At 40.0% G+C, this 26,561-nt stretch overlaps 1 protein-coding gene across 1 annotated transcript; it reads right to left on the reverse strand.

The window, feature by feature from the left end:
• Window positions 1–1,544: 1,544 nt before the first annotated feature.
• CanA-14F (Calcineurin A at 14F) lies at window positions 1,545–26,353 on the reverse strand. The gene is made up of 2 exons (XM_032439656.2): window positions 26,195–26,353; window positions 1,545–4,091 (listed from the first exon to the last, which is right to left on the reverse strand). Exon 2 carries the CDS (start codon window positions 3,743–3,745, stop codon window positions 1,955–1,957), a length of 1,791 nt encoding a protein of 596 aa, XP_032295547.1. The 5' UTR covers window positions 3,746–4,091; window positions 26,195–26,353; the 3' UTR covers window positions 1,545–1,954.
• Between the last annotated feature and the right edge of the window lie 208 nt (window positions 26,354–26,561).

The following is a 26,561-nucleotide window of genomic DNA, read 5'->3' on the forward strand; positions in this document are numbered from 1 at the left end:
CAAATGTGTTGCTGCTGCGAAAGGAGACGCCATGCAAACGCAGTGTACTGTTGTTTTTGCTCGTTTGTTTTTGTATTGCATACGTAAAAGGCGCAAGTGGCCCGAATTGAGATTCGGCTGCTTCTCACACGATTCAATTTGTTTGGTGACTCGGCCGCTTGATCGTGCGAGTGTACGAATAACAGAGAGATAGATAGATAGAGAGAGAGAGAGAGAGAGAGCTGTGAGTGTAGGAGAGTGAACACGCGCGCGTATAGTGAGAGCGTAAGTTAGGTTAAGCTAATCCTATGTGTCTGTATGCATGTGTCTGTGTGTGTGTGGTACCGTTAGATGTCGGCAATTTGCTTTTGCGTTGCTATTTGGCGGCTGCTGCTGCGGCTGCACATTTGACACCTGCTGCACTGCAGCTAATTCGGTTTATTTATATACACATATATATGCATGTATGCACATATATATGCATTATTTATATATTCAGCTAAGGACTAAGATAAAGATGGCACGTATATAAAGACCACATACACAATCACCAGATGAGAGAGTGTGAGGCGACAATGGCGACGACAATTTACTCATAAACTTTGAGTTTATTTATTGAGTGTGTGTGTGTGTGTGTGTGTGTGCATGTACGTTTAGTGTTATTAGAGTGTGTATGAGAGAGAGAGAAAGTCAGAAATAAAGCGAGAGAGATTCAGTCGTATTTTAAAAATTTGTTTTTGTTGTCTGTTGTTCCTTTTGTCGATTCTTCATGTTTGTGTAATAAAAGATTGTAGTAAAATATTGTTGTTGTTGTCTGTTTGTTTTTTTTTTTTTGTATTAGGATTGTAGGAAGTAATTTAACATTAGCTTCTTCTTGGTGTTTAGCTTTAAAGTCGCCCTCGGCGCCACACAACGAAAGTAGTAAAATTTCTTAGCGTTTAGCGTTCTTTTTTTTTATTATTATTATAAATATAATTATTAATTTTATTTTATTTATTTATTTTTTTTTTTTTGAGGATTTTTGTTGTTTTTCTCAATTTTGTAGTTTTGCTTTCAGTTGGGAGTTATGTTGATTTATATATATATATATTTTATTTATTTTTTTTTTGTTTATTCAGAGACGAGCTTTATTATAAGTTTAATATAAGATTGATTTGTTTTTGTTTTGCATTTTGCGTTCTTGCGTATAATTTAATTTACCTAATTTTCTTGTTGCTGCTGCTGCGACGCCAGCAGCAGCAGCAGCAGCGGCGCGCCCCCTTTTGATATAATGTTGCACACAATTTGTATGATATACGTGTGGTATTATATATGTTTATATAGATATATATATATATATGTGTGTATATACGTATATATATATGAACATATATAATACGGTTCGATACTCTGTTTATGATTGGCTTGTGTTTTGCTCATCTTCTTAATTGTTCTTGATTTTATTTTTTTTTTATATATGTATATATGCCAATAAGTCAAACGCTTGCTTCTCATTTTCCTTTTATGCTTTCCACTCGTTCTGCTGCTTGCTTTTATTTATGTGTTTATTCATGTGTGAGTGTGTATGTGTGTGTGTGTGTGTGTGTGTGTGTGTGTGTGTGTGTGTGTGTGTGTGTGTGTGTGTGTGTGTGTGTGTGTGTGTGTGTGTGTGTGTGTGTGTGTGTGTGTGTGTGTGTGTGTGTGTGTGGCTGCGCTGTCGCTGTTGCTGCTGTCGCTGCCTTAGCTTGAAACTATATTTATTTGATTTGCTTTACCCCTCCCTCTCCCACTCCCACTCCCACTCCCTCGCCCACTCCCACGCCCACTTCCACTCGCATGCACTCCACCCACCATATGCTTCTTGCGTTCGCTTTTAACTTAACTCTCGACAACTAAAACTGACTTTGCAGCTGCTGCGCTGCTGTGCTGCTGTGCTGCTTCCACAGCTCTGGCACTCTTGCACTCTGCTGCTTTTTACTCTGCTACTGACTTAGAATTATCCATTGATTGAATTCGCATTTGCATTGGCCGCTGCTGCCGCCGCCGCTGACAGTGATTTTTGGCCCTCCTCCGCCGGCGAGGGGCTTGCGTCGCGGCGCGGCGGCATCCGCTCGTTAACCGCATCGAGTCCCTTGGCCTCCGCGAACGAGGTAATCTTGTGATTGGGCGAGAAGCCCTGCATGGCATTTTTGAGGGACTGCTTGCCGCCGGAGAGGGCGCCGAGGGGCAGGGCGCCCGTCGGCGTCAGCCCCTTCAGCTGTAGCACTGACTCGGACTCCTCGCGCAGCACGGAGAAGACGCGCGCCATTTTGCCAATGGCGCGTATCTTGTTCCGGATGACCTCCTTGCGCAGCGCTGCCTCGTCGTCCGAGAGCGGCTCCTCGCTCTCCTCGGTCATTAGCTCATCATCGGAGCAGATGTTCAACACGTTCACCAGCATCTCGGTGACCTTCTCGCCAACAAAGGGCAGCGACCAGGTGAACACGTCCATGAAGTTGGGAAGCCAGTACGGATGGGGCGAGCAATTGAACTGCCGGATGTTCATCACGTTGTTCTCGTACTTGAGTACCGCCGCCTTGTTGTTGTACACGTCGAGATAGTTGGGCGCCGAGAAGATGGTGATCAGCGAGGGGAAACCGGTGGTCTGGCTCTTGCGGTACATGCGGTAGCCGGCGTCCTGCGCCTCGTGCGCCCGTATGATCGACAGCAGATTGTTGTTCTGCAGGAAGTCGCAGCAGGCGGCGTAGCTGTAGAAATACGAACAGCCACGCACCGAGTTGTGCGTGTAGAAGTCCGAGTTCTTCTCGTTGCCAAAGTCCTCGAGCGGATCGGACCACAGCAGATCGCACATGGGGCCAAAGGCGGGCGGCTCCTTGAATCTATCGAGCCGCCTTATGTCCTCCAGCTCGTGTATTTCGGGCGACAGGCCGCCGTGCACGCAGAGGAACTGCTGATTCATGAGCGCCGCCAACGGCAGGCAGTCGAACGCATCCATGCACGCGTCGTACACCCGCTCCGAGTATTTGATCTTGCACTCCTGCTTGAAGGTGAAGTACTCGGTCAGATGCCGACACTCGTGATTGCCGCGCAGCAGGAACAGCGTCTGCGGATACGTGATCTTCAGCGACCACAAATAGAGGACGCACTCAATGCTAAAATAGCCCCGGTCCACATAATCGCCAAGGAACAGATATTTTGTTGTTGCCGGCGAGCCGCCAATTTCGAATAGCTTCATAAGATCGTAGAACTGGCCGTGTATATCGCCACAGACAGTGACCGGCGCCTCAATATCGATCATTGTCTTCTCCTGGCGCAGCAGTGTGGCGCCCTCTTGGATGATGCGAAGCGCGGCGCTCTCCTCGATGCGTCCCTCCAGTATGAAATGCTGCTTAAGTACGTCGTGATGCGGCTTGCCGGTGCGGGCATCAAACACATCGGCGCAGGTTAGCTTCCGGCTTGGTGGAAACGGTACGCTATCGATCACACGCTCCTTTGTGGATAATGTGCTCCGTTTTGTGGGGCTCTGCGGCGCAGCAACTGTTGATGCTCCTCCAGTGCCAGCGGCACCGCCTGCTCCGGCTGCTCCGGCTGCTGCTGCCGCTGTCGTCCCCGTCGTTCCAGCCGCATTCTTATCATGTGTATTGTTGACGCCGCTGCTGGCAGCCGTATTTGATTTTTGATTTTGCTGTTGCGCTGCCGCCGCTGCCGCTGCCGCAGCCGCTGCTGCCGATGACTGCGACTGCGACTGTGACTGGCTGCTGTTGCTCTGCGCTAATGGCGAAGACATTTTCCTTGACTTCGACTTCGACTTCGACTTCGATATCAACTATGACGACAACGAGTACGACCACGACTTGGACTGCCGGACTTAGAACTGCCGACCAGGTCAATGCGACAGACGCACGCGCCGCCTGCTGCTCCGCCCCCGCGCCACGCACAAACGACGATGACGCTCCTCGCTCCTCGCTCCTCGCTCCTCGAGTCCTGAATGTGCGCTGGCAAATTGCTAAAAGCTATTGGCTATCGGCTATCGGCTATCGGCTAATGGCCAACGGCAAACGGCTAACAGCTAACAGCTAACGGGTAACGGTGCAATCGTCCTCGTCCTCGTCCTCGTCCTGTCGAATGGCTGCCTGCAATTACAATAATGCGCAAAATTGTCATTAGATATTCCATCCCATGCGTTTGCCATATCCCATATTCCATATACCATCGACCCATCAATTGCGATTGCAATTGCAATTCCAATTCAAATTCAAATTCAAATTCCAATTCCAATTCCAATTGCAATTGCATTTTAAAGCCTCGCATTAAAATCCAATTAACATGTTTCTCGATAACAAAAAAAAAAAAAAAAAAAAACAATACTCAATATACGCATGCAATTTTCCACCTCAATTAACATAACCACGCATTAAATATTTCTATTTATTTTAATAATAAATATCTTCGGTGCATTGGCACTTTTATTGTTTGTCGAGCACAATTAAATCATCAGAAAATATTGCGCAACAGCAGATTTTATTGCTCTCGCGCAATTTAGTTCGGTGTTTGTTGTCCGATCTGTATGAAATTTGAAGAAAGGTATCCAAAAAGTAAACCATCCAAAAAGTGTCAAATTACCAATTTGGTGTCTTCCCGTCTTATATATAAAAATCTCCAATCTCAAATCTCAATTTCGATATTGATTTTGATCGATTTCGTGAAATTCGGGCAACTTATCGACGCATTGGCAAATACTTGATCATTTTGTGCCCTACGAGAAGCTAAATACTTTGAGTTAAATACACTCTCCAAGGGTATACAAGATTTTGAGCCTGCGCCCTGAGACTACAGGGTATTTGCTAGAAGTCCATGCTTGCTCTGATTGCAATCGTTAACAATTGTTCAATTGAACAGTTTTGCGACAAATGCTTTGCATGCATGCACATCAATTCAATTTTGAGTTTGTCTTTGGGCTTGGGACTTCAACGCTGCAGAAATGTAACAATTGTACAGGTAAATAAATAATACGCAGACAAACAGCAATCACGAGATGCAATCACAAAAACAGTAACACTGACAGCAAGAGCAAAAGTAACATTAGAGTTAAAGTAAAAGCAACAGCAGGAGTAACAGTAACAGTAACAGTGACAGTAACAGCAACTGTAAGAGTAAAAGTAACAGTAGGAGTAACAGTAACAGTAACAATAACATTAACAGTAAGAGTTAAAGTAAAAGCAACAGTAGGAGTAACAGTGAGAATTACAGTAACTGTAAGAGTAAAATTAACAGTAGGAGTAACAGTAACAGTTACTGTAACAGCATACACATCCACACACAAGTGATAATCTTGCTGTGATGATCCAAAGCACTGGAGCAGGGTTTCCGATTGGGTATTGCAACCGATCACAGAGTAGATATTCTGTGTGCAAATCGCTGAACCTAACAGATAAATTATCAACGCCAACAGCTGAGAACAGAACAGATCAACACATCTAAAGCATTGCTGCACAGTTTCTAATTGGGAGCAGGTGAACTTGACAGATAAGAGATTAACATATTATCTAAAGTCGTGCAGCAGAGCTTCTAATTGCGAATTACAACTGAACCGACGCGCACTTAACAGAGAACAAATCAACATATTATCATAAGATGTAAATATATAACAGTTTCACTGTGCAGCGCACAGTAAAAAAAATTCGTACGCTTTTCAAATGTAACCATTTCTGGAATTTAGAAAAAAAATCACACGCAACTTTAATATGGAACAAGTAAGAGGTTTTAGTCGGGAGCTCCCGACTAGGGGATACCCTGAACCCTCTTCTTCCAACATCAAATGCATATATATATTCTATTTTAGAAGCTATATGACAAGTTTGGGGACTCTAGCTCTTATTATTTACCCAATTTGCTCAAAAAAACAGGATGTCGATATCGATTTTTATCGATTGCTTGGAAACGGGGTAAGTTATCGATTATCGGAAACAAACTCGATCTGCGCAGCCACTAGAAGCACCTAGATCTAAAATTTCAAGTCTATAACTCTTATATGTTCTGAGATCCTTGCGTTCATAAATACGGACGGATGGACGGACAGACAGACGGATATGGCTAGATCGACTCGGCTATTGATGCTGATCAAGACTATATATACTTTATGGTGTCGGAGATGCTTCCTTCTGCCTGTTACATGCATTTGGATTTTGCACAATTACAATATACCCTTATACCCATTTTTAATGGGTTCAGGGTATACAAATGATTTTGAAAATTAACAAAGTTTTTAACAGTGCAGTTAAGCACTGGCATCTACATATAAATGTGTGCGTGTATTTTTTATAAATATAAGTACATGCAAATTTACATGCTTAAATTAAACCAAGACGCGTTTCGAGATGAAACCGTTGCCAGGCACTTTATTCGCATTGCAAGCGTTAACAATCCGAATAAATTTACAGAGTTGCCACTTTGCGAGGTATTGGCAACATTGAAAGATGTTGAAAGTGAAGAAACATAAAACAGCTAACAATTGATAATTCAATGCGAGTTATTATTTAAGCCCGAAGGTGACACACATAATGCTTAAAATTAAAAACCAGGTTTGAACGAGATAGCTCGTATGTTATTTTAAACATTTGGTCTAAAGTACAGAAAGCCTCATTGCGTAACACCAAAGCACAGCCGTGAGTCATGGATAGGAAAAAAAAATAATTAGCTAGCAGAGATTTGAGAAATTGGCGAAAAAAGCTTCAATTTCTTTTTGAGCTGCACTCGACGCATCAAATAAGTTAACTTTGTGCGCCAATGATAAGTTAAGCTCTGAACTTTACAATCAGCATTGCGAATTAATGTGCATTAATTAACTCACTGAGTGGACATTTAATAACGAATCTCGTATAACTGGTTCGTCAACAAACCAGAAAACAATTCGAAATTAAAATCAAATTTAATCAGCACGTCGACCAACACGGCAATTATGTTAAGTGGTAAATAAATACTCACGGTTGGAACTTTTGTGCAACAAACCTTAAAAACACACTTTCGAAACACAACGAATATACACACAGAAAACCCCACTGGCGCACGCCACTGCACAATGTTTACAGATACGTTTAGTTAAAAAACAAAAAAAAAAAATATACAAAAAATAGTTGAAAAATGACAAGGCGTAACCTCTCAACTTTGTTTGTTTTGTCAACAGAAGATTATAATTGGTATAGGTTTAGGTTGAACGGCTGCTGTCCCAAGTGCTTGTGCGAGCCAAAGCCGAGCCCAGCTGTAGACTGGTTGAGGTCCGCTGAAAAACTGGTTGAAAATCCGTGTCCAGTTACTGTCCAAAAACAGTTGACAAACATTATTTATTAATAGCCAGTGCAATGCAAAAAGCTGACTTGTCATCTTATTGCTTATAATAGACTGAAGAACACAAAAAAACAAAAAAAAAAAAAACAGAATATCGATTATGGCGCACATATTCAGTTAGATTTACGTTAGACATTTGTCGTACGTATTTATGCCTACGTGTAATTTCGTACGACTTAATACATTTTTAAAGCGGTTCGGGTCATAATTTCACAATACCTATGAGAAATGGTCCAATTAAATAAGAATGTTGCAGTCGGGTGCAACCAAGCTGAGGCAGCCCACTGAATTAACTAGGAGGGTGGCATTGATTTTATTTTCTTCCTTTTTTTTTTTTCCGTTTTGTCAAATCATTTTTTTTGGAACGATCTCTGGAGTAGTTTGCGCTGTGCAGCGTCTGTGTTAGTTGGACTGCTGGGCAACGCATTAAGAGTAGTCCCATAAATCTTGATAGATCTTGTCGGAATTGTCTGCATACCATTTACACAGCTTGTTGGGACATCCTTAACACCTAATCATGTTGCACAACTAACGGACATATGTTACTGCATCCTTTCCAGCCAAACAAATGCTTGGCTAATGAATCGCTTTGTAGTGCAAAGTAAATATACCATAAGGAGTCGTTACATAATCTTGAGACTGACTGATGTGGATTTGGACAAATCTCAAATTGAAATTGAAAAACTGCGTCCATATGGACATAAACCAGGACCTTGGCACATGCTGCAGGTGTATAACAAATTAGAGCTATAATTTTCTAGACAAGTTTAATCTCCAACTTAATACTCGTTTGCGCACTCTGAGGCGCTGTGAAGTATTTGTTTCTGTGCAAAAAGCTCTCAAGGGATTTGCTCTATTTTGGTACACAAAGCAGGCTCACCCACTCAACCACAGGCAACGCGATATGGTTGCCCGCATCCAGCCCGATTTGGCGCTAGGCAACCGTACGCTAATACACCCCATAACTGGCTCGTGCACTACTTGGGCTTGACGCACTTGCAGCTATTTCTGGACTCTGGTTCTCAAGCAAGGCAAACGCAGCCACTGTAAGTGAATATAATATACTCGACAAGCAACTGACGGAGACTTAAGACGACGACAGATGCAACACGGCGAGCATTGCAAGGTCAACTTCCAGATGGAAGATGTAGATTTTATGACGGAAATGAGCACAACATGGCTTCAGATTCGAGGATACTCGGAATGTGCCCGAAATGTCCAAAGCCGAGCACAGACCCGCACAGAGGTGCCTCCACCCAAGGCCCTGGTCGGAGACACCAATTGGTGAAAGGCATGCACAGAGAGATCCGGCCAGATGCGAATCGATGCGCCGAGCACTGTGGAGTGCCTAAATATTGGCAATCCATTCGCACGACACATTGTCATGAAAAGATTTTCAAGCAAAAATAATTAAATAAAATACTCACAGGCAGGTGCTCGTGTGCAGGTGACAGCAAATTGCGCAGAGCCCTCGAAGACAAAGGTTGAATTTCTACATAAATTTGACAAGACGTTAAAATGGCAACGTGCGTATGCAAATTCATATGCCACACTCCACCGCCCTGGCCAAGTATATCCATGTGTGTGTGTGTGTGTGTGCGTATCTATTCATATTTGAATTATTAAACAAGTTTCAGTGCCAAAGTGAAAACAACAACATTTTATCAGTGCCTACACGGGGCTTACTTCCATGCATATATTCCATTTGTTTGTTCATTGTTAACTTTTTATTGCTGTGCGCATATTTTTCCGTTTACACGATCGCACACATGCGGCACATACCCTGTACTCGCATCGGCCAGAACTAGAGCATATTGGTTTTGTGCAAAACAAAAATGAATAATCCAAAAGTGGAGATTTCATCCAGTAACAGTTTGAGCGTAACTGCCTGTTACAGTTTTAGAGGCTCGGCTGTTTCTAACTGTTTTTGCCAGGGCTGCATTCGCGAAAACATTTGTTCAGTTTCAGTTCACGTTTCGAACCAGCTCCATGCCTTTAGCCTCGAGCTGGTTTCTTACAATTATAATGCCACATTTTGATTCAATAATTGGCTTGGAATATGTTCTCAAAATCTTAATTCAATTTTTGGTTTTGAACACGTTCAATTGAACGAATATGGTCGAAGAAAGAAAATGAATCTGGGTTGGTTTGAAGTTTCATTCATAGGCGTTCGAATGGTTACGGATAAACTCGAAATATCAAAATATTTTTTTTTTTTTTGCTTAACACGAATTGTTGCTGAGAAGTCCAAATTATGGATATATCTTGGCATACAATATTTATATTTTATTTTTTAACTTGAATAACCATTAATATAACTTTTACTCTAGGTGCACAGTATTTTGCTGTTGAGTGTATTTGATTGCAGCGCATTTGCTTGTTTTTTTTTTTTGCAGTTCTTGTTTTTGAGAGAAGAAAGACGCCGAAGAACAAATACACTTGTGGAGATATGTCTTAAAGCTTGTGAGGTGAGAAATTGCAGCTCGAAATTGATAAAGTTATTCTCGAAAATCAGATAAAGTTTCCAAGCGAAAGCAACAACTTATATACTATATATATATATAATATAGAAATTGAATGCTAATAGGATTTGACTAGCAAATTCCCAGTTGGCTGAGAATAACAGCACGAAAAACTTAAGAACTAACTCTGTTGCGAGGTTCGCTCGATTTCTGCCTGCAAGAGCAGCACGTGGCATAGACACAGACAGGGGAACATGTTAACATCGACTCCTCTCTTGATATATATACCTTATGCGTTACACATCTGATGACAAATCAGTTATGCCCTCGACAAGGGCATAAGAACTACTACGCCTCCGTTTGTGGAGGGGCGGGGAAAGCCTGCTGCTTTGCAGTTTTTGTGTTGCTTCAATGGAATGAAAATGTTCTTGTTGTTAATGTTTTGGTTTTTGTTTATTTTTGCAACGTTTGTTGTTGTTTTGCTGTCTTATTATTTTCAATATCTAAGTGGGCTAAGGTGTGTGTGTGTGTGTGTGTGTGTGTGTGTCTGTACATAAGTTGGTTTGCTTGGTAATTTAAAAGCAATTATGCATACGATAAAAAAAAAACAACGTTGTGCATTTCTTTTTGCCAAAACACAAAACGCACAGAACTTAACTGAAAGCGCCGGCGGGGTATAGAGTTTTCTTTATGTTAGGTTTGTCCCCAGTTTAACAAGGCACTCACACACACACACACACACACACACACACACACACACACACACACACACACACACACTCACACTCACACTCACACACACACACACACACACTCACACACTTATATATATAACATCCAACTCTCATGTCGGAGTAATTACATCAGCACTTGTTATTAAATCTCATGTGGTAAAATGGTCGCCTGGCCGTATACCCCAACTAAAACTAAAACTAAAACTAAAACTAAAAGTAAAATTAAAGCTAAAACCAGAAACGTGACCCACACACGCTTAAAACTGTCGCATGTTCGTGTGTGTATTGTGTGGAATATATAGTTTCTGTTATTCCAGGGTATTTTATTAGCACTGCAATTGTGCACGACTTAAGCGTGCGATGATACATAAAAAGGTATAAAAATATAAAAAAAAACATTTGTATATACAAATTTATCATATATATTTATTACCAAATATATGCAAATATTTTACAATATTTTGTTTAAAAATACTTGATACAACATTTAAAGCAAATTCTAATATATTTCTATATTTGGAATCTAGCTAAGTTAACTCTTTTATTTTTGGCGCACTTTGAAAGCTTCAAAGTACACAAGAGGAATAAAAGCTAGAATTTGTAACAATAATGTCCCATTGTTAAGTTAGTTTTGCTACAAAACTTGTGCACAACAACTATTCTATGAAGCGGCAACTATCAACAGCTACTTTTTATACACCAAACAGGGTATATTGGCTATGTGCAAGCGTGTTGTAACAGGTGGAGAGAAGCATCTCCTTTTATTCTTGGTGAGCATCAATAACCGACTCGATCTGGCCATATCCGTCTGCCTGTCCGTCCGATCTCAGACCCTATAAGAGCGTGAGACTTGGAATTTTGAACACACCTACGTAGATTTGCCCAGTGCCCGCACAGTACGACTTTGTTCGGATAATCGATATCGAAAGGTTGTTGCTTTAACAAATCTCTTGGATTTCAATGGCTATTGACACGTAGCTTCTAGAATAGTATATATCAAGTATCTTTAATTTTCGAGAATTCGAACCGCATTTGGTGTTGGTCAACGAAGGTTCAGGGTATCCGCTAGTCGGACACTCCTGACTAGTGCTTGGTGTTTTCTTTGTGTACATTTTTGAAATTATTTTATTTTATTTAATCTGGCAACTTTAAGAATTGTCATTAAGCTAACTTTTATTATCGCAATCAATATTAAAAGAAAAACTAACAATAGCTTTTCAGGTTGAATCGATTTATTTTTTTTTTTGCTGTTTCAATCTTGCACAAATCCATTCGAATTGGCAAACGTGTCATTCATACTTATATTCAATTGATTAAACGAACATAAATGGGTGCTGGCATGTTCTCATGACTTTAAATACCAGAACACACAAGTGTGTACATCAAACGAACGATAAACAAGTAGCCATTCGAAATGATTAAGTTCCGTGCGGACGCACTTGTTTTTTTCGATCCGAACATGTTGTCTCACATCAAAGCAAAGATGTTCAGAATCTGAATCATTGAAGCCCTTGCACAGCGTATTCAAGTAATTCTAAAAGGGAAACACGTACGATAAGTACAAGGAAACAATATTTCGTTTGTATTTCGAATCAATCCTTGAACCAACATGTTTGATGCCAAACAAAAACAGTTGCGAAAATATTCGAGGCAAGGCATAAATAGAATTCCACTATCAACATATTAAACATTTTTTGCGAATGTTTAGTATGTTGCCTGTACGTTTAATTATTCGCATTCGTAAAGAATTTCCCTATTCGGCTCGAGTAATTCTTAACATTTAAAGCCCTAACTCTGAGGCATACTTTGCGACGATCTATCAAACCGATCAAGAAGCTGGACTTCTGTCGCTTGCCAGTGGAATCGCAGAACGTGAGTTTTGTAAATGTAACAAATGTTGAGCATAGCCGAAACAGGCTATAACAGTATTCTGTTAACTAACATATATCTCACTACGATCTATCGATAAGTTATCGATATGCATAAGTGTGTTATGAATCACATCATTTAAATAAATCCAACAGACTTAATAGGAACAAAGTCCATTTTTAGAGTACACAAAAACAAAACGCCTTTTTCTTTCAATCAACTCAAATTTATTGAACGAACTGCAAAATTAAAAACTTGATTTGCGAATCTTTTGTATAGCCAAAATCAAATTTTCGATCTCTGTCTTTTTTTTTTTTAAGCTTTTTGCTGTTTATAGTTTTGCTGATAAATATTAATGATATTCGTTGTACACAACTTTAATGTGCATTTTTAGAGTTAAAGGGGTCCTAAAAAATATAAATTAAACATTAGCTTTGCAGTTTGAGCAACACGTGAGCGCGATTGTAGTTCGATTGTAGTTCGTATGTTTAACACCAAACAGGCCGCCAAATGGCTCCCGTCAGGCCCCACTAGGCGCCACAACCGGTCGGAACTAATAAAATGCAATTTAAGCGATAATAGAATGCCAATCGACAACTTACATGTGCTGCTGTTTCTGTCTCTGTGTGAGTACATAATACAAAACTTAAATTAAATGCAAGCAAGAATGCGCTAGTCGGTAGTCGTTCCTTTACTCCACATTAGGGAAAATGCGTTCTTGCATAACTCCGATGTTTATATTCTGATAGGTTAGAAAATGTTTACTGCTTAAATATGCCAACCAAATGTGTGTGCACAAAGCCAAGCACAAAGCTTTTGCCTTAACAGGGGCAAAACGGGAGATTTTTCAATTTTCGAATAAATGGGGCTGAAAATGTTTGTTGATATTATGGAAACGCGGTAGGTTGCTAATCAAATATGTTTAACTTGTATTGCGTTCGATATGCGAACATATTTACACAAAACTTGATTGGCTCTTAAAGTTTCCAAGATCAAAGGAGTATATGAAGACCGAGAAAACTAGTTCGATTCAGTTTTTCGATTGATTTGATTGCACGCCTTTAGCGTTAAGAAGCTTTACATAATATTATTTTAAAAATACTTTTAATTTAAATACTTTTAATTGAGCTAACTTTTATAGATTTTTCTACCCTTATAACCAGCGCTCATATAAAAGATAACATGTGCTATTTTTGCTTAATAATTTACTAGATAGTTGTATCTTTTAACAGAAATTTGACAGAAAATTGTCACCAAAAATGATTAACAAACTGGCAACGCTTCAATGAACGGTAAAAGTTTAGACGCAGCCAACTTAAGCCAGCTGATGAAATTGTATTAAATGCTGCCAGAACGTCAACATTTATCATCAAAAAGAAAAAAGAAAAGGTAATGTTTAAGTACAAATTCAATTAATGTGGCATTACAAAAATGTGGCCGAGAAAAGAAGCAGACGACGACGAGAATAAAGAAATCGTAAATCTTTGAACATAAACGTTGAATGTTTTGCTTTCGTTTTTGCCGCTGTGGTTTCTGGTTTCACACACACACCCACCCACCCACACACACACACACGAATGGGTGTGCAATTAGAACAATACCGAAACCGGCGCACATATTGCGAATATTTCACATCATATTGTTGTTTTACTTCTAAGTCATTAAATTTCGGCTGTAGCCGCAGCCAAGCAACAAAACAAAAATATATGTGTATAAAAAATAAAATAAAATCTTTGCGCCGTTTTATTGGGTGTGTGGGTGTGCGTTAACTTGGCATACGCCAAAAGGGAATCGTGCAACCAAAATTCAGGCAGCGGCGTTGCCACCTCGTTCGATAGTCGAACTTATTTAAAAACGTATAAAAATTAGATGAACATATATATGCATGCATAAAACAATGCAAATATTTACAGTGTATGGGGGCAAACAACAGCAGCGCGTAATTAAAGTGCACAAATTTATTTGTTATTCAACTATTTGCGAAATGTGGCAAACTAATTAAAAGTGTGTCGAAGTCGAATGCCAATGGCAAGAACAAAAGACGACCGCGAACAACAGCAACAGTTCTAGGCTGTCTGTCTGACTCAGTGTGTGTGTGTCTGTGTGTGTGTATGGGTGTGTGTGGGTGTAGATGAAGTCTGTTAACAAAAACGCTAGCAACCATAACAACAGAAACGCGGCAACCGCAGCTGCAGTCACAATTGTTGGCATTAAGAGTAAAGAAAATAACGACACGCCGAACCCTAAATACTCTTCAAGACATTCTTAGAAGACCTTATTCCCAACTGATTGTTCCCATAGCAGCCATATAATATGTTAGTGTTAATGACAAATTCGATGCAGCTATCTTGAAAACCGAAAAAGATTTCCATACAAAAACTCTTTGTTCATCCGAACTTTTTGAATCTCCTATGCTATATAAGTGAGAGAACTCTTAATACTAATCAGTAATATATCGGCGAGGTCTCTTTCTAGGCGTCACATATTTCGTGACAAAATGTACAAAGCCCTTTACAAGGGTATCAAAAGACAATGTAAGTGTGCATAATGCCATTGAAAACATTTGAAGTGATACGGAACAATGCGAGACATGACAATATTTTGTATATTCCTGTCTTATTTATGCACGCTTCACATGTATATACATATATATAGTTCTGTTCGGACGGTTGCAGCTGTGGCAACGCTCTATTAACGAATGGCATATTAACTGTCAAGTAAAAGAACAGGGTGGCAACTCCACAGCTCATTGCAAATAGTTGCAGCGCAGTTAAGTGCCTTGCAAACCGTGCTATTCTTATATGGCTTAAATAGAAAATTGTAGAATATGAATCATTTTTTATTATATTATATATTTGTCAGGCTAAAAATTGGTAAAAAAAATTGGTGCTAATCCGTTTGATGTTCATTCATATATTGCAGTTTTATGCGATGCTCAATGGAAAACGTGCTTACAAATGAATGTGTGTGCCCTCTTGACGCGACATGTGAACATTTATGTATTTCATTTGCATAATTCCCTTTTCATATGCACATAGAAATGTAAATGATATTTTAACAATTGTGTTCGTTATCTTGTGCGCCCTTTGCAAAGACAAGATAAAAAAATTCGTCTGTTTTTTGTAGCTTTCTGTTCATGGCCAATATTGAAAAACTTTTAGAGCTAGAGCTAGTTTTCTTTTGTTTTTGTTTTTTTTTTTTAAGCCTTGCTCGAGGCCAATAAAAGATGCGGTAGGTAAGTGCAGCATAGCTCATTTAAAAGCTGGCGCCTTTTGTTTTGGTATGCAAACACAATTCTTAGCCATATTTAAGCGCCGATTATTTCAAAAACTTTCAACAAAACAAACAATTATTTGCCAAACATAGTGAATAGGTCAAAAGAAGCACAGCCGCTGCATTGAAGAAAGTTCGAATGTTTGTTAAGTAAGGCTCGTCTGTGTGCAGGGCTTCCCATAGTCGGGCACACCCCACTGGAACGTTCGTGCTGCTCTAAGCCATTGTTAGAATTTCATTGTAGCCGTTGCTGCTTTGTTTTTTGCCTGTTTTGTTGCCTCAAACGGTTAGAAAACGAATAGCAAGAGTTTTAAATTGCAAATTATTCAGCCAAACCGGGCGACTGGTCTTTTTTGGCCCCAGTGGCCCAACTTGGGCGCGTCGTTGTAGAAAGTCAGCCCGAAAGGGCACCATGTGGCACCGTGTCACCCATAGTTGGCTTTGCCTCAGATAATTGTGTCAGACAGACAGCTAATTATTCGTTGATGTACAAATGTGTGAACATTTCGGCAGGCTGGCAACGCTCAATACAGAATCCACAATCTAAGGTTGCCACCTCGTTGGCACAGCAGTTCACCCTTTTTCCACGCGTTCCGTTTTTACGTTTTTTAACGAGTTTTCTTTTTCTTTTGGGCAGCTATTCATTTACCGTTTGTGTGAAAAACTTTGCTTCGTCGGAAGTTTCGTTTCCATGCAACAGGCGCTTAATTTGCAATCAAACAAATTGTCTGTAGCCCAAAGTAAAGTTCTAGGGTCACAGAATTGTCTGAAGAATTCGCATTCCTGACATTCTATCCAATTAGCGATTTTTGTTGTTGCCAGCTTTTGAACTCTTTACCACTCGCTTATTAAAAATGTGGTTTATTTATTTATTTATTTATTTTTTTTTTGTATAATCCGTTTGTCAATCAACAAACAGTTGTGGCTAGCAACTTGTTGTTATGCCACCTTCTACAAAGGAAAACTAATTAAAAGTGTTTTGTATGGCCAGCCTGTTGAATTGGCTTGTATTTGCCACACTGTGCGACAGGCCGCGTGTTGCGTGTCAAAGCTTATTCGCTGCCTTATTCCTTAAATTATATATATATATATATACATAAATATATGTATATATATTTTTATATACCCTGTATAATGCTTTTTTCTTCTGTTTTTGCTTTGGTTTAGCTTTTGGCAGCTTTTTGTTGGTGTGCTTGTCATCAGCGTCGCTTCTCGCTTCTTGCCAATTATAATAATTAAGTTTGAAATGCGTTGTGACCAAGCAACAACAACAACAGCAACAACAATTACCAGCAAACACAAACACGCAAACGCATTTTACTGTCGATCCAATTTTCCGTATAACCCTTTAACTAACAAGGACCCATTTCAGGAGCTACACATGTACGAAAGCATATACTTATACACATTGACATACATATGGATATACACATAAATATACGCTACATTTTCATTGAATGATAGGTAATCAACGCACTGCCTGAAAATGTTCACAGTGATATGAATTTATGACGTAAGTGTGCAACAGGATGGGGCTGGGTCCAAATGTTACGGCCGCACAAGGATGTCAAATTATGTAGCTGGAAAATGTTTGCACACATTTTCCATTGCGAGTGCTCAATCTAGCCAAAAGCCAGCTAGGCTGAAAATAATTTGTTTAACCGATTTTGAGAAATGCGCGAATACGATTAACTTGTGATTCACATGTTTACATATTGCATATGGCTATAGCTGATCTCTGATCTATGAGTCAATTGGCCGCAAATTGAATTGTTTTATAATAATTACTCAAAATAATGTATAGAATACAATTTAAAGTAAATCTCCAGTATTCAAAAGCTAACTATAAGGCATATATGTTTGCAACTTTTTCGCCAAAGCCCGACAAAAGGTTTTCCATTCAAATATGTGCCACATACATTGACATATGTGACACACAAAAGAGCCAACAATTTATATTGCAAATATTTAAATCGTTTCAAAGCCATTAAATATTGACACGCATATGTGTTGCATTTTTTATGGCTACATATGTTTTTGTATATACACACAATCGATACGAAAACGCACTTTGATAATTAAAATTTAACCATTTGCACATACATATACCAATTGCCATGGCTGCTTCGCAAGAGAATATTATATTGGGTCCCAGCATGAGGTATTCGCAATGATCAAGTTTAATGCTGTGTTTGATGGCGATGCTGATGAAATCTGCGTGGCCAATAACAATCTAATTTCTCCACATGCACATGTCAGACACGACCAACACACACACACACACACACACACACACACGCACATACATTCCCTGGCGCCCACACGCACATTCGCTCGAAATTTGAGGCGACATTCTTGTTGGGCGCGCGCTTGCGGTATATACCCCGACACCACCCCCCTCCCCCCTCCCCACTCTTGTCTAAAACCGAAATTAGTTGTGCAACTTGTACCGTTAGTCACAGCAGTTAGTACTCAGCTCAACTTTTAGCACAGTTTAATTGAGAGATATGTACATATAAAGAGAAAAAAAAAGATACATATGTACATTTCATTTATTTTCTATGTGTCCGTGTGAGTGACAGCTTGAATGCTGGCGACTGCGCTGCTGTCTGCTCCAATAAGTCAAATAGTTTTTCACTTGAAGCCATTTTTCACATCATGTGTATGCGGCATTTATTTATTTTATTTTAGTTTCTTCTTCGCTTTTTTGTTTTTGTCGCGCAGTGAAATTATTTTTGGCAATTGTATTTTACTTGCCGCCGCAGGTGCTCTATTGGGCGGTGTGTGTGTGTGTGGGAGGGGGCAGGGTGTGTGACTGGCGATTGCGACCTAATTTCGGTTTTTGTTTCACAGTTTTGTGTATTTGGTTGCTGTTGTTGCAGCTTCAGCAATTAGCATACACATTGTGTACTGCCAGAGAGACATACATGCATACATGCATACATACATACACACATGCATAGAAATGTGTCCGTGTGTGTATGTGGGTTTGGTGTGGGACCAAAGCACATGCGAAATTGCTTAAAAATAAAACGATAAATTCATTCAGCAAGACAAGCGCAAAAAAAAAACAGCTGATCTGTGAGTCAAATGAGAGCACAGAGCCGCAAACACGACCGCATGCATGCAGCCAGACATATAAGCATACATACATATGTACACATACATTCAAATGTATGCAGGTATTTATGAAAAGTGAATCCTGTAAGCTGCGTCACCTAGCATGAGAACGGCATATTTAAAAGGATTAACTGTAACATACCCGTGCATGCATGCATGCATTCAGACACTGCCACGCACACACGCACACGCACACACACAAGGCAAAAAGTATTACATGCAAAACTGCTGCCAAGTTGTGCGTAACAGAACTGCAGCAACACGCACACAGGCACACACACACACTCTCTAACAGAGTCAGAGCGAGAGATAGAGACAGCAAAAACTGCCCATCCCGAGGCAAATCATGTTGGAGAGAGCAGAATGTAACAAGCATAAAACTCGCCGCTCAGCCAACAGCAAAAAACAACAACAACCACAACCACACAGACACACAAGCACGCATACAAAGCGCCAGCAGCACAACTTTGCACTCAGTACAGTGGTGGCCATAAAAAAAGCGCAAGAGCAAACATTTTTGCGTTAAGTCAAAATTTATGCTAAACCATTGTGGCTCTTACTGCTGCTAAGTGCACTAGGAGGAACACAGAAAGTAAGAGAGAGATAGAGAGAGAGAGTCTGGTAACCATAACCAAAACAAAGCAAAATAGCAAACGAAAACCAAGGACCTTGACCAAAAAGTTTAAAGCATCAGCTCGTACAGCAAAAATACTTGTGCCAAACTTTTCCTGCTGCCAGCCAAAAAAAAAAAAAAAAAAAACTAGTAGAGTAGCGCAAATGGAACTAAAACCCATGCACAAAACAGCAAGAACAAGTACAATCCTTATTTCTTTTTTTTAAACCTTTTGTAGACCTGCATCACTGTTGCGTTTCTTATGGCCACCAGTGTATAGAATGCGTAAAGTAACTGTAACGAGATGCTCAATGGGTGGGAGAGAGTGACAATATGTAGGAGGTTGGGGGAATGTAACAGTCACTGAGCAGCTGTTCAAAGCGCGAGCTGAAAGCGAAAGGGCGCAACAATAGCAAATGTTGGATACGTGATGGATGCCTGTTGCGGGGTATACGGTATGGGGTATGTATGGATGCTTACAAAGGAATGGTATAAAGGACTTGCTTTTGAATTTTTAATATTTATAACTTGAGCAACGAACCGAGAGATGATTTGTATCCCCACCGGAAGCTAATCTCGAGTTGAACTAAGTCGCACACTCACCGACCCACACACACACACACACACACACACACACACACACACAAGTACAAATACATAATAAAACACACACACACACACACACACACAGACTCAGCAGAGCCAAAGGCGCAGAGCTTTTTGTGCATACACACACACACACACACACACTTTTACAAAGAGCAAATCGGGTTTACTGTGTGTGTGTGCTGGCAGCGATGTATGTATGTGTATATTATATATCTATATAAGCAAAGGTATTATATGAAAACAAAAATACATTTATACTGTATGTATGTATATAAGTACATATTTAAAGCATGTTGCACCAAAAGTGCAAATAAGTATGCTTTATCGATTCCCCGCTCACACACACACACACACACACACACACACACACACACGCACACACACACACGCACATATTTGTATATATACATATACATATGCATACGGCCATGGCCGCGTCAGACTTCTTCTCACAGAACGAAACTCTATAAGGATAAAAACGAAGTAACGGCACGCGGTCCGCGCTCAAGCCCAAGCCTCAACTGAGCTTGCCTCGGCGCACTTAATTTTGTTGTTGTTGCCGTTTGCTTTTAGCAAGAAGCAGAACTGTGGGTAGGCGTGCGGTGGGCTGGCAGGCGGGCGGGCTGGCAGGGGCCTGCTAGTATATTCCTGGTTTGGGCTTCTGCTAAAGTCAACCCTGACCGCTGGTTTAGGCAGCCTGTCGAGGCGCATGCACGAACACATACACATACATGCATATACAGACAACATAAATGTGTACAGGCATACACACACACACACACACATACAGATATGTACGCATACATACACACGTACTTAGTCAGTTAGTCGGTCATTATGACGACGCTGCCATTGCTGTTGCTTTTCATGCTGTTGTATTAGTGCGTGCCAAATACCCTGTTGCTGGCGCAACAACAACAACAACAACAACAACAACAACAGCAGCAGCAGAAGCAACTCGTGCAAATGAAAGAAATGAAAACACGGCAATGTCTTCTTTCAACCCCGCCGCGATTTTGGGCTTTTGTGACAGCTGTATGTATTAAGTGTGTGTGTGTGTGCTTGTATGTATGTATGCATGTAGCCTGATGCAACAGCATCTGCAACAGCAACAATAGAACTTTCCTAAATGGATGCTGATGTCATGTCCCGTCATGTCATATGAAAGTGAAGTGAATATAGCTATGTACACACATACATAGCTCCATACATAACTATTGAGTTGTACATATGTACATAAAATAACAAGCAACTCATATTTGAGCTAAATCGTATATACAAAAGTCATACGGAAAGCTTTTTGTCTCTTCACATTTAAAGACGAAACAGAACCTCGTTATCTGTTCCGGGCACGTGCTGCCATTTATTTGCTAATATCTATTGAGCAGCAGCAGCAGCAGCAGCAGCATTTACACTAAAACAAGTGCTTTGAAAATGTAAGCCAAAAACTGAAGCTATTCATATTGATGAGGCGCGACTGTAATGTGCGTGATTGTGGAGGTAATCGAAAAGTATACATACATACATATATTTACATACATGTGTACATGCATATGTATGTGTACGTAGCTTTACTTTAAAATACTTGAGTTGCTCTTAGAACCTTCTCGTTGGCTAGAGAAAGAGCTTTCTAATCACGCATAAAGCTGCTCCTAAGCCCACAACATACACACACACACACACACACACACACAAGAAACGTATGTAAATGTACATGCACGAAACATGCAAGCTCCGCAACTGCAACGCATGCACCTTACTGTTTAATGCCTCGCAAAAGTAATTTAACTAAATGTGTTGGTTTTTTTTTTTGTCGTTTTTTTTTTTTTTTTTGTTAAAACAGAAAACCTAACATCGCTTTAAAACCACTGTGCGGTGACGAAGCGCCAGCCAGTGAGTGTATGTATGTGGATGAGGGTTTGGTGAATTGGGAAAGACGCGAAAGCACAAGCGCTCCCCGCATGCTCTCAGCTGCCTTTCGTGTCTGTATATATGTATGTGTGTATGTATACATGTGTGTATATGTATGCGCGCCTGTGGTGAGCTTAGGCTTGCCTTGGCTAAGGCGAATTGTTGCGTGCGACGCCGACGCGAACAGAGTCCTGCTGCTGCTGCTGCTGTTGCTGTTGCTGCTGCTGTTGCTGTTGCTGCTTGTGAGCTTTTTTCATTGGATTGCGTTTGTATGGGTGCCCGCAACACTAAAAGTCAATTGACCCGAAACTGTTGTAAATGTAAATATATATGTATGTATGTATGTATGTATGTACATGCGAATGCAGCAGCACGGCCAGATTTGCTTTTCATTTGAATTTCACTTACAGACACAAAGAGACATGCACATAATTATGTGTATGTGTGCTCATAGAGAATGTATTTTTGTGTGTTTTAAAATTTGTACAAATCACTGAGAAAACTCTGTTGGCTTAACAAATGTATTTTTTGTTTTGTTTTGTAAAGCATACATATGTACACATGTATGCATGCATATACAGCTCTTGTATATACATGCATATGTATGTATGTATGCATATACGAAATGTACATACATATGTATTTCTTAAATGTATTCAGTACTTCTAGCTGCTGGTCTTTGTTGTTGTTGTAGTAGTTGTTCCCGCTATTATTAGCGCAATGTGAGTACAAAAACAAAAGCCGCAGCAGCAGCAGCAAAAACAACGCTTGCCGTTTGTTTTTTTTTTTTTTTTGTTTTGCTCTCTATTGTATTTGATATTCCGCAATTGTTGCGCCGCGTCATGCTTAACTTTTCAATCTATTTATGCTTTATTTTCATTTTCATTTTTCTTTCAATTATTTTGCACGTTCAGTGCGCTCGCTCTTACCACAATACGCTCTCTCACTCTCTGCCCCTCTCTCGACGGCTCTCCGTTACGCTCCCACGCACGAATGCATGATGCGACTGCGACTGCGACTGCGACTGCGACAGCGACTGCGACTGCGACAGCGACCACCATGCACTCTGCATTTGCCTCCAGTGTCAGCAGTTGTCATAAGAGCGCAAATTGCTAATTGTTTTAATATGCATGTAATTAACTTATGTGCAATTTTCACCTGTACGCTAGTTAAGTGCTTCTTTTACCTTTTTAAATATGCATTTCATGCGTTCATTGAATACAGCAAAGCAGCTTTTTACCAGTTTTACAGTGAGATAATCTCAAAGAACGTCAGTTTAACGGGTTCGTAAGCTTTCTATGCCAGCAGCAGCAGCAGCAGCAGCAGCTGTTGCTGTTTGCATGCAAAACAAAGCTTTTTGTTCTATTTGGAATCAGAAATGTTAGAAAATGTGCCAAATACGAATGCATATTTACAAAGGACGAACAATTTTTGAAAACGAAACAAAACAAAAGGCGCTTGAATAATTTGCATTTACACAAATGTTATTCTTATTCTTAAAAGTGTTTCCTTTTTTCCGCTATCTTGAAAGTTGTTGCTGTTGTTTAAGGTTAATTGTGTGTGCGTGTCTGTGTGAGTGTGTGTGTGTGTGTGTGTGTCTGTGTTGTGATGTTATGAGAAAAACTTATTTGCAATGCAAATTCAGATTTGACTAAAGCAAAGGAATAGATAATTTTTGAACTGCCCTTTAATGACCTTCTCTTTGGAAACTTAAACCGAAATGTATATATATATGTGTATATGTATGTGTGTATGTATGTGTGCCCTATGTCAAAAGTCAGCTTTCCAAATATCCCCAAGGTGTTGACAATTAAGTGACATTACGCTCGATTATCAGCAAATTTAACTAATTCAGTCTATACACACGCACACACACATACATATACATATACATATGTACATACATATACACATACATATACGTATACGTACTATGCATATTGTTGTTCTATTAACGGCGGCAATTAGCTTCAAGATCTCGTACTAGCGATACGACAAGCGATTGCAATTGTCCTTTTACCTTAACTGAAAGGTGTATTAAAAATGTGCACACACATTTGAAACAACATTAATTAAGATCAAAGTTTGTAAATTTAGAGCCCAACAATAATAAAAATTTAAATATTTTGAATCTGACAAATTTCGCTAAATACATATATATATATATATTAATTAACCAAGATCTTTAGATAGTGTTTTTAGAAATCAACAATTAATCGGGCGTGCCCGACCGAAGGATACTCCTTTTCTCAATACCAATCTCATGCCCAAATAACTTTAGTGTTTTTTTTTTATCCGATTTTATCCGATTAAAGCACGGCGTAAGTTATCCGAAGTCGACGCGGACAGGCGACAGACTGGGAGCCGATATGCCCCTCTTATACAGGGTATTGCTCTGATTCATTGCAAACAACAATTCTAATTTCAATATTTTTTTGAGTTAATCAGCTGCAAAGCCAACATCATAATTGATTTGAGCCACAAATTTGCATTTACAAATTTAATTGAAAGTTTTTGAAAGTTGTTTTCATTTGGAAGCCACTGTGCTGCTCTTGTTTGTGCCTGTGTGTGAGTGTGTGCTAATGCATATGTTTCTATTATGCGCAATTAAAAACAAACAAAAAAAATCCATTTAGCTAACCGGGTCATCAGCTAGCGATGATGGGGGCCAGCGATTGTGTGTCGCATTTGCGATTAAAGCCAGCGGCAAATTCAAACAAAACAAACAAAAAATGCAACACATCAAATGCAGTTGGCTCTGGGCGCAAGGGAGAGGCGGGCTCTCCTTGAATTCAACAAAAAAAAAAAGTAGAAGAAGAAACCTTGTAGAGATGTCCACGCGCGCGCACACACACACACACACACAGACACACGACCCTGGACGGAGTTTGGAGTCGAGGCTGTGCAGCTCAAGGACGACTGAAGCCAACGCGTTGGAGGCTGACTCCTTTCGGTTTGTTTGCTGTTTTGCTGCTTCTTTTTTTTTTTTAATGAAGAATGAACGAAATAAAACATAACTTTGAATCGTGCACACGGTACGACGCTGGCAGCGTTAGCGACTGCGCAGCAACGCAGCGATAACAGCGTCAGCTAACAAAGTTATGCCCCACCAGACCGAACGCCCACCCACCCAGCTAAACACCTAACCACCCCAACTTCGACAGCATGAAAATTTTCGTTGTTGCTTTACGCTTTGCTTGGTGTCCTGTCCCTCACACACACACACACACACACACACACACACGCATAGAAAGTCCCAGTCACAAGCACCGTAATTTACGTGCGGCTCTGGCTCTGCTCTCTCTTTCACTGAAAATCTCTTGCTTGTTTGCACACACACACACACACACACACACGCACGCACGCACGAGTATATACTCGTGCACATATACATGGGGTTTTCTTCTTTTTGAATTTTACTGTTATTCTGGAATATCTCTTTTCAGCATCTACAGTTACTTTACACTATCGTTTGTTGTTTTTAAGCGCAGACAAACACACACACACACACACACGCACACACACAAGACGGAAGTTTCTTTAAAATGTCGCTTAATTTATTTGTACAAATGTTAAAGAATTTCATACGTACATATATCTATATGTATGCTACCTTTAAATACATACATACATACATACATACATGCATTATGTGTACATACATACAAATGTATGTACGAAATGGGCACACTGTTATTTCTCACTCGATGCACTTTTTGGCGTATGTGGTTGGGATGGGGGCGGGCGGCATCAGGGGCGCGTGTGTCTTTCTGTTTTTATGTGCTGCCTTTTGGCCAATTGGAAAATCGAAATAAATGAAAGAAATGCAAAAAACCAACAGCGCGGTCATTGAGCCGATTTTTATTATTATTAGTATATTCCTCTTTTCTTCTTTTTTTTGTTTTTTTTTTTTATATAAATATTCCAATATTCGACGGGTATGTACATCATTTACATACATATACTTATGTGTGACCAAAAAAAAAATCAAAAAAAAAAACAAAAAAAAAAAACATTTCATACACACACGCACAGAGCACGTCTTAGTTCAGTCTGTATGCATATATGTGCGTGTGTGTGTGTATGTGTGTGTTTCCAATTGGTGTTTGTTGCTAGTCCGTTGCTTTGAGCTTTGAGGCTGCTGAGAATTTTCTGCCTGCTGAGCCGTCGCAGCAATGTTTGGCGTCGCCCCCTCTATGTACATACATATGTGCATGTGTGTTGGCTTTGATATATTAACGCACAGTTTCAACATTTTCATATGTAAAAAAAAAAAACAAAAAATTCTGCTTGCAATTTACCTTTTGAATATTATTGCTACACTTTTTGCTCACACAACGACGCAGACGCACGATAAATTGATTCGAAGCAAATTTCTAACGCGCTCCCGCAACACACGTCCGGCTGAAGTTTCAACGCAAAAGTAGTGCTGCAAAAACAGTCGAGGGCACTATCGATGTTGTTGATTGAACCGATTTTAAATCGAGAGTTAAGGATTACCGATAATAAATCGATTTGTACTGGGGTTTAACAATCGAACTAAGAAACGTATTTATTCTTTTGAGCTGCGCGCAAAGAAACTAAGTAAAAAATTAAAAATTGATGTAGCAATGCGAATAAATGCGAAAAAATAAAATGTTAAGTCTAACAGAGCTCGTAAGCAAATAC

The sequence above is a fragment of the Drosophila virilis genome, chromosome X (genome assembly GCF_030788295.1).
Source record: "Drosophila virilis strain 15010-1051.87 chromosome X, Dvir_AGI_RSII-ME, whole genome shotgun sequence".
Classification (NCBI taxonomy): domain Eukaryota; kingdom Metazoa; phylum Arthropoda; class Insecta; order Diptera; family Drosophilidae; genus Drosophila; species Drosophila virilis.